General features: G+C 36.3%; 1 protein-coding gene across 1 annotated transcript; it reads left to right on the top strand.

Annotated features, from left to right (window-relative positions):
• Positions 1-1,399: 1,399 nt before the first annotated feature.
• p2rx4a (purinergic receptor P2X, ligand-gated ion channel, 4a) lies at positions 1,400-12,850 on the top strand. Its single transcript, XM_053479143.1, has 12 exons — positions 1,400-1,707; positions 3,111-3,258; positions 4,417-4,488; positions 7,110-7,182; positions 9,096-9,192; positions 9,668-9,748; positions 9,888-10,029; positions 10,372-10,505; positions 10,609-10,702; positions 10,790-10,855; positions 11,746-11,841; positions 12,029-12,850. Exons 1-12 carry the CDS (start codon positions 1,580-1,582, stop codon positions 12,047-12,049), a joined length of 1,152 nt encoding a protein of 383 aa, XP_053335118.1. The 5' UTR covers positions 1,400-1,579; the 3' UTR covers positions 12,050-12,850.
• Positions 12,851-13,572: the final 722 nt, after the last annotated feature.

Raw genomic sequence — 13,572 nt, 5'->3', positions numbered from 1 at the left:
AGTGGTTAGCACTGTCGCCTTGCACCTCCAGGTTCAGTCCAGGAGTATGTGTGCCCTGCAATGACTCCATCCTGCTGTATCCTGTGACTATCTATACAGAATACATCAGTATAGATGCATAGATATAGAGCCTGCACAATATAAGGCATAATGTTTTTATTCAAACACTTAGTTATTATTCGAATATTCTTATACACTATGATTAGAGAGGCTCAATAACGACAGCTTTATCGTTTCAATTAATGGTTTTGATGCTCTGACATATATCATAATTTCAGTTAACAGATTGTATTAAACTTTAGTTACAGTTGTACAATGTTGTACAAGTTGTTTAAATGTGATAGTTATTATTAAAATTAAACACTGTATTTTTATGATAGATTATTAGTAGCCATTGACTACCATTTTAACTTATGTTTACTGTTTCTTTAAATCCTCTTAGATTTTTAAGCATATCTAGAAGTAAAAATGAAAAAAATATTTTTTTAATCATCAGTCCTTAGAGCGTTGACAGTCCCAGAGGCCAATGGCTCGGATCCTTGAAACACCAATTTCTACGGTAAATACAATACTGGTTCATTTTAAAGCAAGGGGTCAAAACCTGGTCAACATGGACTTTTTCCTGCTTGAAGATTTGCTGTGAACAACCCTCACTCTCATTCTTTGCCTATAAGGTGAGGGGATGCTCTTGAAACTGCTAAAGAAAAGTAAACAAAGTATTAATAATGTATTAATATTAAAATCTTACTTGTATTGTGGATAATTTAATTTTAAAACAAGTTCAGGAATGTTCCCATTTTGTGGATAAAGGCTACTTGCTTGGTGGTACGGTGGCCTAGTGGTTAGCACCGTTTGCAGGGTCAGGGTTCGATTCCCTCTTCGGGTCTGTGTGCATGGAGTTTGCTCGTCATCCCAGTGCTTCTTGGGTTTCCTCTCACAGGAAGGCAGGTTAGGCTAATTGATGTTCATAAATTGCCTGTATTGTGATGGATTGGCACCCTGGTTAGGTTGTACCCCCCTCATGCCCACAGTCTCCTGGGATAGGCTCCAGGCCCCCTGCCACCATGTGTACAGAACTAAGCGGTATAGAAGATGAATAAATGAATGCTCCTTGTTTGTAGTAACAACTAAATACCGCCATCTATCGGCGACAATTTGCCACTTCACTAGCAGTTCAACACGAGCTAAAGGATAACGTGGCGAGAAATGGAGAAATGGCGTCTCCATTCATTTCGCCGAGCTTCATGGAATTTAAAAAAAATCCTGATATATTTATGTACTACAAACAAACTGAAAGCGCCATAATTATATATATGTCACAATTTCTTCCTTAACATGTTTTCCCTCGTCGTCGAAACCGAAAGTAACACAGGAAGTTCTCTGTCCCGGTTTAATCATTCAGCGGGATGACTCGGTGCTGGGATTGTCAGGGCTTTCTATGTTAATTAGTCACCAAACATGTGACTTTATCACGACAGTGAGAAGAAGAGAATTCGTGTGTGTGTGTGTGTGTGTGTGTGTGTGCCTGTCACGACAAGAGGACTTTTGTTGAATTCTCCTGGTTTCTAAGCAGAAGAGCATGGCGTGTAGTTCAGCTCTCAGGTGTTTCCTGGACTACTCCACCGCTAAGGTTCTGGTGATTCAGAGTAACAAAGTGGGCGCGATTTACCGCCTGAGCCAGGCTCTGGTTATAGCGTATATTGTAGGGTAAGTGTACATCTTTATTATTTTAGTGTATTTATAGGCTCAGCCCCCATAGATGCTTAACACACATATTTGGCTTGTTCACAATCAGTCCTTAAATGAGTCTTCTTGATCACACATGCTGTTTACCGTATAAAATATTTTTTATGTACAGGTACAATCTGAAAAATGTAACCAGAAAACATCATATAACTTTAAACTTCCATTGATTAGCAATATAAACAGCACACCGACAGTGTGAGGCTGGACAGTGGAATAAACTGTGTGGGGGCCAATAAATGTCAAACATTTATCTGGTAATTATTTGACAATACTGCTGCTTTTTGTTGGAAACTGGCAGACATAAAAAATGTTATGAACACAGTGTTAATGTGCCTGAGAGGCTTCGCTTTCAGAGAACTCAACTGTAGAACTGAACAGAGACCTGTACTGGAGATGGAAGGTTTTTACAAGTCACATGGGAGTAGGTCTCCAAATGAGCAGCAGGTAAGAATAGAACATCTTTTTTTTTTCATGTGACTTGAAAAACTTTCCATCTTCAGTTGAATATAAATATTAAAAGTTTGATCATTATGTTATCTAGTTTAATTTAGTGTTTTAGCAACGTAAATAAGGTTTTCTATTCAACCCCTTAAAATTTCATAGCTACTAAGCTATTTATTTAAATTCATTAATGTAGACAAACATTGTTTTAATGTATTCAAAAGCATCTTTTTGATATCATTTTTTTGTTTCTATTCATTAAAAAAGTAACTTTTTCTAAATCAAAGTGACAAAAACCCTACTCTAAGGCTAATAAATCTATTTAACGATTTGGGACATTATTTAATACAATACAATATTTATTACAAAAGAAGATTTTTCTATCTCTGTAAATCACAATCCACTGAAAGCTGTCTGTCACTATTGTTAATCATTTGTGTGCATAACTATGGTAGTTAATGCCATATGCACTGTGCAGTGTTTTATATAGACAGTTAGGTTTTCCAATTAAAACAGCAATGGCATGATTGTTTTATAAAGTAGACCATAGGTTCATAGAGTATGTATTAAGCGCTTTATTTTCACTAAAAGAAACAGCTGGTGTAATGACATTGGTCTCAATGACTCATGACAGGTCTCATGACATTTTGTAAACTGTATTTATGAGAAAGGACTGCACTGACTTGGGGGTTTGAGCTCATTAAAGGGCTTTCCTGATCTCTCGTCATCTTCCACCAATGTGTAATATCTGTCTGTCTGTCTGTCAGTCAGTCAATCTGTCTGTCTGTCTGTCTGCCCATTCATCCAGAATGTAAGCTGATGTGATGTAAGGCAATGTAACTGTTTGGATTTGTTTTATTTGTGTGTTTTTTGTAGTAAACTAATTTATATTTCTGCCTGCTGCAATAAATATCACTGTACAGATATGTATGTGTTCTGAAGAAAGGCTACCAGGACACAGACTCCATCCTCAGCTCAGTCACTACCAAAGTAAAAGGCCTGGCACTGATCAACACAACGGACTTGGGCCTACGGATTTGGGACGTGGCCGACTACGTTGTGCCCCCTCAGGTAGTCCATTGTTCTTAAAAGGAAGGTACCGTGGAGAGCAATCAGAACCTAGCAAAACCAACTGGGTTACAGTTAAACTAGTCCCGTGTTCCATTACTGTTTTCACTCTCCATTAGAAACTTCCCCAAACCTGCTTTAAAAGAGAAGTGGTTGACAGGAGCGGAGTTTAAGTAATAAATTACTAGCTTTGTATAGTTTTTCCTTTTTAGCTTGTTTATCACCAAGAAGAGGGATGTACCAAGGTTATATTGTTTATATATGTAGACATAATAAACTGGTTATATAAAACCAATGTGAATATGGCAAATACAATGTTAATTGATTTTATTTATTTAAATAATCTCAACAAAATGAATACATTTTTGGTTCTTTAAAGGGAGCTAATCCTAAGCCACACATACTACAGCAGCATTCTGTACACCTTTGGACCAAATAATTTTGAGGATTGTTTTTTCACATGCTGTATACTTATTAACAATGTGTACACCGCCTCATGCCCAAAGTGTCCTGAGATAGGCTCCAGCGGTATAGAAGAATAAATAATTAGTCCTTAAGTTTAAGAAGGATAAAAAAGATTTAATATTAGGATAACCTAACCCGCAATCCCTCCTCTGAGCTCTAATTTCTTTTGACAGTCTGAGATATATACTGTAGTGTTCAACGCATCCAGCTTAGGCCTGGGATTGGACAGAAGTTCCCTTTCAATGTAGCATGACTTGGCAATGTACAAATCCAAGTAAACAGCAACAGTCACTTACATTCACTTCTGACACAAGTTCTGCATTTATTCCATGTTTTTTTGGGATGTGTTTTCTATATGTCACAAATGAAAATATATATTTTTTTCTTTGTATGATTTCTCTCTGGCACAGCAACGTTTTCATAAATATGAGACATCACATTTAATATCAAGTGAATCACAATTTCTACTTTTAAGTTTTCACAATCAAAAAGCTTGAATAACTAAATAATTCATTAAAGATTAATAAGTTCTAAATTATGCATCTAGTGTAATCTGATGTGAAAGTGATTTCATTTGGTTCATTTTCATGCATTCTGCTTGTAAAACAGTGCGTGCCAATAACAATCAAAATTTTGTATCTTTAAAGAGGCATGTTTAAACTCATTTCTGACAGTATGTGTGTGTTTTTGTGTCAGGAGGAAAATTCCTTTTTTGTGTTGACAAACCTGAACATTACACCAAACCAGACACAGTCACAGTGTCCTGAGGTGGGTTTAATTCCTGATCTCTTGTATACACCTTGTGATTCTTGTGATTATACATTTCAGTAGAATATAGAGTTTTCACTTAACATTCAGTTATGTTTCTGCATTTATTGTTTTTTGTCTTTAAGCAAGGTTAACCACAGGGTGACCAAAAAGCAGTCTATACCGTGCATGCTTCTCTACTTATTTCTTAGCTAACAGGATGTGGAACTTTATGGGTAGAGGTTGCTTGTATGCTAGCGGCTCACACTGATTTTACACAATTCTAAATAGTTTAAATCATTAGCTTATTTTTTTAGGAAAAAAATCTATGTATATGAAGACTACACAGTAGTGACTTGATGATGCACTGAGTAGTGTTGTCACCTGACAGCACCAGAGTTATCACTTTTATCTCGGCCTTGAGTTACGTACCTGTGTAGAGTTTATGTGAATGCTCTCCCCATGTTCATGTGGGTTTCCTCTGAGGTCCTCTGGCTTCCTCCAAAACATAAAGTTAAATGCGGCCCTTTGGACGTGTTTAAAAATTATTTAACATTGACACGCAGTAGGCTTTCTTAAGGTACTTCTACCCGTATGCATTGGTGGCAGTATACAAACTCGATATTGAAGTAAAAGTACAAGTACTGTATTTGCCAAAAAATAGAAGTAGCACTTCAAATTCTTACTTAGGTAGAAGTACTAAGTATGTGTTCTAAAATGAAATTTAAGTACAAATACTCCACAATAAACCAGATTTTTCTAGATATTTATCTGACCGAGTTACTGATAAACAGTTATTAAGGATTTTGAACACAATTAAAGTTGCAGATGTTGATAGGGTAAAGATTGAACATTAATTAAACGGATGGTGTGTAGCATTGTTTCTTTTATACTTCTGTAGCTTAGCTAGCTAAATGCTATCATTGCTACCATGTACAGTATAATGCAAGTTGTCTATACAATTAAACATGGGCATACTGCGAGCATACAGAATACAATACAGATAAAGGTTGTGCCAAAACATTATAATTATAATCTTATTTACGTTATTGTTAAACCATTGTTATCGGCTTGAAACACAAACCAAGAGTTTGCAGCTCTCTCGCTCAGTATGTTAGCTGTTAATCATACTTTAACATCTGTTTGAGAGAAGAATTCGCTGGTCAAAGACAAAGTGGGTGGGGTCTGTTGCCTGGGTGACCGTCAATCACTTTGGTTGGCTAAAGAATTGGTGGAATTGTGTTGTTCCTGTCCTTCCCACATGTGTACGGGTGTAGCTCAGTCATGATATGGTGGTAGTGTATATGCTTATGTTTAGATTAGAAAATTACTAGAAAATTAAAAAATGCACTTTTGTGTGTTCATCATGCCTCTATTTCAAATGTTGTGAGTAAAAGTACAGGTTTTTCATACAAAAAATTTTAGTGAGTAGAAGGAACAATTCATCATATTAATCACATACAGTGATGAAGAATCAAGTACAGCTATATGAAAAAAGTTCTCTAACAAAGTGTTTGTACTGTGCCACTTGCTGCCTTGGCTTATATGCTACTTATGCAGGGTCGTAGCTCAGTGATACTGGGCAGTGGTATTGGACTGCTGATCGGAAGGTCATGAGACACTTATTTTAATTATTTTACATACTTCCAGTCATATTGACACACAAAAGGCTTCGTTTTACAGACTACTTCTATTCCTATACCATGGATGGAGTAGTACGCAAACCACTTCTACAAATTCAAGCACGTCGTAATTGCTCTTGCTGAGCACTTTATTCCCCAAATGCTCAATTCTGTAAACTGCATAAAATATAATGTCCTTTGACTTCTATATTTCACTGCCCTGGATAAGCAGATTTGCCAAATTGCATGAGTAAATACTGTGCTTTTATTTATGGATTAAACTCCCACACATGATTCCTCCTGATTCCACGTCCTGTCGGATTGTACAATGAAAGCCTGCACTCACTATAATAACAATAGAATTGTCATCATTAAAATATAGGATGGAACGGAACATAGCCATACGCCATAATCAAATGGCTGACCATGTAACAGATTAAGATTGGGATGAAGGAAAGGACGTTTTCTTTTTCTTCCCCGAGGATGCAATGTGTCTTAATTATTGATTCCATTTGCCTTTACTACTTTAACACTCTAGCATAACAAAAACATAAAATTTCTGGTACTTGGACGATTCAGAGGGGTAATGGCTGATGTGGGATATGAGCCTTGCTTTCTGGCATGTATTTAGGAGTCCATGTCACGTGTGTATTGATGCCGAAGAGAAACAGCACAGAGTATCAGCAGCCATAAGAGTTCAGGAATGAAAAACAAAAATGCTAACAAACAAATAGGATAGTAGAACAAAAAATAAATGAAAAATCTAGAGCAAAAAATAAATGAAAGGACATTTTAAAATATAATGCGTGATTAAATTAGAGGTGGTTTAAGAATAAGGCCATTTAAAAGCAATGGAAGAACATGAAATCCAGGAGATTTCAAATGATATATTTTGCATTGCAAATTACAGTAGATACTGTATGCATTTTCTTGCACATTGTCACGAAGCAGATTAAGTTTTATTTAACTTTATCTGTATGTTTTATTAAATGAAATAATTCAACATATTTTCTTTTGTAGAATCCTGGAAATGAAACATTATGTGTCTCAGATCAAGACTGTAAGAGAGGATTTCATGACAGTCGGCGAAATGGTAAAGTCCAGACAGAAAATCACTCGTCTTGTTCTTTCTCTTGGGGATGTTGCATTAACAGGGACGCTAGTAAGACATTGCCAGAGTGATGTGTGCGTCAGGGTAAGAAGGGAACCACAGAAAGCAATGCAGCTATCATACATAGTACCCACTGTACAAGTCTCTGGAGGCAGTGTTTTGATCTGTGCCTCAGGTAGGTTGCCTCATATCTAGACTCAGCAATCTTATGTGGCAATAAAATTAATCCAACTAACTAGCTGACCCTACATTATGCACCGAAATCGAAGATGAGGGATTGAAACTTGGCTGGCATAAATCTCATATATTTCACTGTGAACAGTGTTTTATGCAGAGTCACTTTCCTTTTTGGGAAATCCCAGTGTCCCTTACCTTTATGGGCTTCCTTAAATGTGCCTGTGGCAGCATTATTTGCCCACCAGTGACTAGTTGAGGGCTTCCTGTTGTACATGAAGTAGTTATAAATGTCCTCGAGGATGTGGAATATTTCTGACCTTTATGCGAAACAATGGTCAATGGGATTTGAAGTTTGTGCAGCATGCCAGCTGAATCATCAAAAGATACAGATAAAGTTTCCGATGGACATCGTTACAGCCAGCTGAAATGTATTGCAAGCATTATTGGTCAGTACACAGTGGCAGCATTAAGTGCTCCCATTTAGGGGTTGCCACAGTGGACCATCTGGACCATCGCATACAACTTGGCACAGGTTTTACTCCCCAAGTCCTTCCTGACGCTAACGTTGCTTGGGACTGGCACTGCCTTCCATGGCTGAGGTTTGGGCATTGAGTGGAAATTGAACCTGGGCCTTCCACATGGCACTGAGACACCAATACCACCCTGCTGTGGTCATGCATAAAATGTAAATGTTCCCAGGCCAGCCCTGTGTCTGGTGAAGTCTCTCAAGTGCAAGGTGGAAGTAACTACAAGCTGGCAGATCATTAAAGTTTGCAAATTGTGTGTGCTTTAGGGGGCACAATACAAATTTTTCTAATGAAATGTTTAGTAAATTTAGTACTTTAGTAGTGCTCATTTAGTAAAAGAAATTATCTAATTTAACATAGGTTTAGTGACTTTTTCCATTATACATACACGGATTAAACATAACATTACCAGCATGTTACATACACATAACAGGCAAAAGAGGTGACCTAGGTGACTGACCCGGCCTTTAAACTCCCCAGATTCAATCCGATCGAGCACCCATGTGATGCGCTGAACAAAAAAGTACAAACCTCAGGCGACACAATGTCCTGGTGTCAGACATCAAATCACACCCAGTGGATTTCTAGTGTCATGCCCTGAGGGGCCGGAGCTGCCCAGGTGGGACAAGAGGAACCTACACAAAATTTGTGATATAATATTTTGCCTTGTAATGTTATGGCTGATCAGTGTGTATCAATTCACACTATGTGTAGGTAACTCCTGGGAATACTAAGAGAATTGTGAGTTGCTGACATATACTGTAAATGGCAACATAGAGCGCACAGACTACTTAAATGACAATTTCTTCACCAGTTTCAAATAAACCCCTGGTGGTGTTGGTAGAAAGACACAAGTCTAAGTATGTACCCATGGTCCTGGATGATTCTGGGTCGATAAGGATGGCAATAGGGTGAGTTTTTTCACATTTTACCCACAAGGGTTCTTGGTCATAAGTAGACAACTTGGCTATCTGCACCCTAGAAGAAAATAAACAAACAGGAATATGTTTCTGAAGTAATCCACCCTGACACCCTTCACTCACTTACAGAACAACAGTTACAGATTAAAACTTCAGTTTTTTATCTGTTGAAAAAAATGGACAGTTTGTGTTTTAGTCTTGTTGTAACAGTTTTTTAATGAATTGTGTTAATTCATGCAGTCTATACAATGATTGTTCTTATGACTTTAAGGTGTGCAGACAGGCAGGTGTGTGAACTTCTCAGAGACAGAGAAGACGTGTGAGGTGTTTGCCTGGTGTCCTGTGGAGAAAGACAACAGTCCCCCAAAGTAAAATATAATTTTTCTTGATCAACTTAGATGTATTGTTTTTTTTTATTGATTATTAACTTTAGGTAACATAATAAAGCTATTGTTGTATAATAAAATAAGCTCAGTTGTATAATAATACTAATAATAAAAAGTAAGTCGCTCTGGATAAGTGTGTCTGCCAAAATGCTGTAATTGTAAAAGCTGTGACACATCTAGATCTGTTTTAGAAGAAATCACATTTTATTATTTGATTGTAGTGTGTTTACGTTGGGTCTAAGCTAATTAATTAAGTGAATTAATTAAGTTACTTAATTAATGTGTAATTGCTTAATTAGAGGGAATTTACAAATTTTTGTATTTGTCTCAGGAAAGATTTTTGATTATTGACTGATGGACTTAAACATTTTTGGAAGAAACAGATACATTTATGTCAATGTGGTCTAGCATTAGAAGAGGTCATGTTTGAGACACTATTTCTTTTTTTGTCCCATAGCCCTGCAATGCTAGCAGAAGCAGAAAACTTCACTGTCTTAATAAAAAACAGCATTCGATACCCCAAATTCAATTTCTCCAAGTAAGCGGTCACTTTATATAAAAAACACTTTAATATTGCAAAGTTACATTGACCATATTCATCATACTTTTAGTCACTGGGAAAATCTACTGGCCTCTTTATTTGTGTGTGTGTTTTTTTTTTTTTTTTTTTTTTACAGACGAAACCTACTGCCCCAAATAAACAGTACCTACTTGTCGGCATGTGTGTTTAACCGTAAAACAGATCCAGACTGCCCAATCTTTAGACTTGGAGACATTGTATCTGAAGCCAATGAGGATTTCCAGACCATGGCAGTTCAGGTCAGAGAGCTAATACAGGATATATATATTTTGGTAACTACAAGGGGTCAAACCAGGATTCATCATTCATCAGGATCATGTGACGCTCGGCGTCAAAACAAAAAGTGCATGCGTGATACATGATACTCGGTGCTCGTAAACCAAGACTTGTTTGTTTTCCAAGTCAAAATTTATTAAAAATCTTTGCTCGTTTTGCGGAACACTCGTAAACCACATTACTCATAATCCGAGGCTCCACTGTATATATATTGTATTAGTAAATTAAGGAAACATATAAATGCATAAATGTCTATATGCATGTAATACCTGTGGACATTCACATTGATTAAACATGGTCCTCAGGGGGGTGTGATGGGAGTGCAGATCAGCTGGAACTGTGACCTGGACTTGTCTGAGAAATCATGTGTTCCACAATATGCATTCCGCAGGTTGGATGATAAGGACCCTGACAACATTGCCCCAGGATACAACTTTAGGTTTGCTATAATAGAGTTACAGAAATGCATCATTGTGATTTATTGTTCATTAACTGTATTTTGTGTAATGTTTCTCTTTTGATGTTTATGTCATAAATTACAGATTTGCAAAATATTACAAAAACGCAGATGGCCAGGAGATCAGGACTTTAATCAAAGGATACGGCATCCGTTTTGATGTTATGGTCTTTGGAACTGTGAGCTTTTCTCTTAGCTCTAATAAAATAATCACTGAAAAAAGATTTTAAAATATATATATTTTATTTTATTTTTTACCTGTGCAGGCAGGGAAATTCAACATTATCCCAACACTGCTTAATATCGGGGCTGGCTTGGCACTCCTTGGCCTGGTAAGTGCTGAGGTTTGGATTTAAGAATTATAGAAGCAATCTTAAAGGAGGAAGTGAAAATGGGATGAGTGACAATTTTTTAAAAATTGAGAAAAAAAGAGTAAGAAGCTTGAATCTAAAAAAAATAAAATCTTACTTTGCAATTCCAAAATCCAGTAGGGACAAAGTAGAGAGGGCATGAAGCAGTAAAGTAACCAAGGGGCTAAAGCTAATTCTCTGATGCCACTACCACCATGCTTCACTGTGGGGAGAATTGAGCCACAGGGCTCTGTAGCAAGGCCATAAGTATTAAACTAAAAAACCATTTTTCATGTTTGCAGAGTCTTTAATGCCTAAATTAACGTTGATTTATGGTTCTGGACAACCCATGTTAAATGTTTTGGAGATAAGGTCAGAGAGGCCAGATTGTGGTGGTTTGGACATGTTCAGAGGAGAGATTGTGAAAACATCATTAGAAGAATGCTGAGGATGGAACTGCGAGGCAGGAAGTCTAAAGGGAGACCAAAGAGGTGATGGTTTTGGATACCAATGAAGTTAGTTAGTGTGAGAGAAGAGGATGCAGAGCAAAGATAATTCGCTGTGGCTACCCCTGAAAGGGAACGGTTGTTGTTCAACATCTATTAGCCCCATTGTTCTATCATTCACCAGTGATTGTAGTTTACCTTAAAACACTTAACGTGGCATAGAAACCTCACCGCCAACTAGTGGTTTGGTAGTGTAATTGCAGAGCGACACAGTTTAAGGCCCAATGTACAGTAAGTGCTCCATAGGTCACTTGTGTAGTCTGTATATTTTTTATATTCTATATGTACTTGTTTCCTTAAACCATTGTAGAAGCCTAATTCAGTTCTAAAGTTGATATTGGAAGTCTGACCTTTCTGCTTTCCCAGGTGAATGTGGTGTGTGACTGCATATCTCTGACTTTCATGCAAAAAAGACACTATTACAGAGAACAGAAATATACTTATGTCAATGACTATGAGACTGTAAGTATTTTTCATCAGTTTTATCGGTTTGTGCAGACATCATGTGGTGCTTATTATTTGATGTACTTACAGTACATTACTAACTCAAGTTTACACATAATAGATGTTTTAAACAATATGTTTGATACAACCCGGTCTGTATACAGTAAATGCTCAATTAGTACATTGTTTTTGTTTCTCTGTTTAGTTGTCCAGTGATGTTCCATAAAAGCCATGCTGTCATGACATGAAGATGTGCCAGATGCCAGTTTACTAATGTTTGTATTTTAATTACTGTGCTAAACATTATCATACTTGCATATATCAATTAATTTAAATGTAAATGAAGCTACTGTAAAATCAGTTTTAATACTTAATGCTGATCAAGTGTGTAAATCTTGCAGACTGTATATTTTAGTATAGTTCCCATGTTTTTATTATGTTTTAAAAAATTTTAATTTTTTTAAATTATTATTATTGTCTGTGAGGGACGTTCAAGTCAAACTGGGATTTTTGATTTGTATTTTAAAGTTAAATCCAGAAATACATTGTTTATCAATTATTATTTTGTGGTAAGCTCAAATGCCATAAAAATATATAAACAGAGACCATAAAGAAAACACTTTTCCCTCAGTAGTTTCTCTATGGAAGTGCCACTACATCGATTTTCATTTCACTTTTTGCACTTCTCCATATGACTCAGATGTGCACTTCAAAAAATGGAAATTATATAACAATCAGACATAATATTAAAACCACGTACAGGTGAAGTGAATAACATTACTTATTTTCTTATATTAACACCTTTTTATGTCAGCAAGTAAACATTCAGTTTACGGTCCAGGACTGTGATTTCCATCTACTAATGAGTATAAAATAGAATGCATTGCAATCTGTCTGTCATTTTTAAATAGCTATGCCTTGCTGGTTGAGACAAAGCAACCATAAGAACAAAAGCAATTATGATTTTGCTTTTCAGTGCAATTTTGGGTTTTATTCTTGAAATAAATGAAGAGCAATGACATTTGTATATTTTGTTAATTTTCTTTTATTATTCACTGCTTTTCTTTATTAAACAGAATTACGGTTAATTCCAATGCTGGTACATAAATTACTGATAAATCTGAATCACATTTATGAGACACAAATGCAGTGATTATTTTAAAAAAAGAATCCTGTTGTTTTATTTTTTTTATTAAAGATATAAAATTACACACGAGTGATGCACTGTTGACTTTATATGCCAGCATAGTAGGTTTTATGCACTTTCTATTGCAGAACAATACTGTATTGTAAGTGTGATATTCTCATGTGTTTTAGAACAATTTTTGCTTTTTTCTCTGTCACAAAATCTCCTAAATATGCAAATTTAATCATGTGCACATATTCTGATCGAGGATACATTAGCATATGTGGGAAATTCTGATCAACAGGGCAGTAATATGGGCATTGCCTTTAAGAGGATTCACTACAGTGGAAAAAGGCAAGAAATTCTGCTGGCAAATATGACCAAGGAGGCTTAAAGTAATACTTTGAACGTGCTATTGTGCTTATTTTTAAAGCTTAGGAACGACTCTGCAGGGCTTGTTCTTTTGTTGGAGCAGCTTGAGAGAATGTACATCAAAAGGAAGGGAATCCATGTTCATTACAGTATTATACTATTGTGTTCAACTCATGAAGGAACATTTATGGTAACACAGACCAAAAGAGCTACTTTTGAAGAACAAGATGCAGTGAGAGGATATTAAGTCA

This window comes from Clarias gariepinus, chromosome 19, assembly GCF_024256425.1.
Source record: "Clarias gariepinus isolate MV-2021 ecotype Netherlands chromosome 19, CGAR_prim_01v2, whole genome shotgun sequence".
NCBI classification, from domain to species: Eukaryota; Metazoa; Chordata; class Actinopteri; order Siluriformes; family Clariidae; genus Clarias; species Clarias gariepinus.
This window is presented reverse-complemented; position numbering and strand designations above follow the sequence as displayed.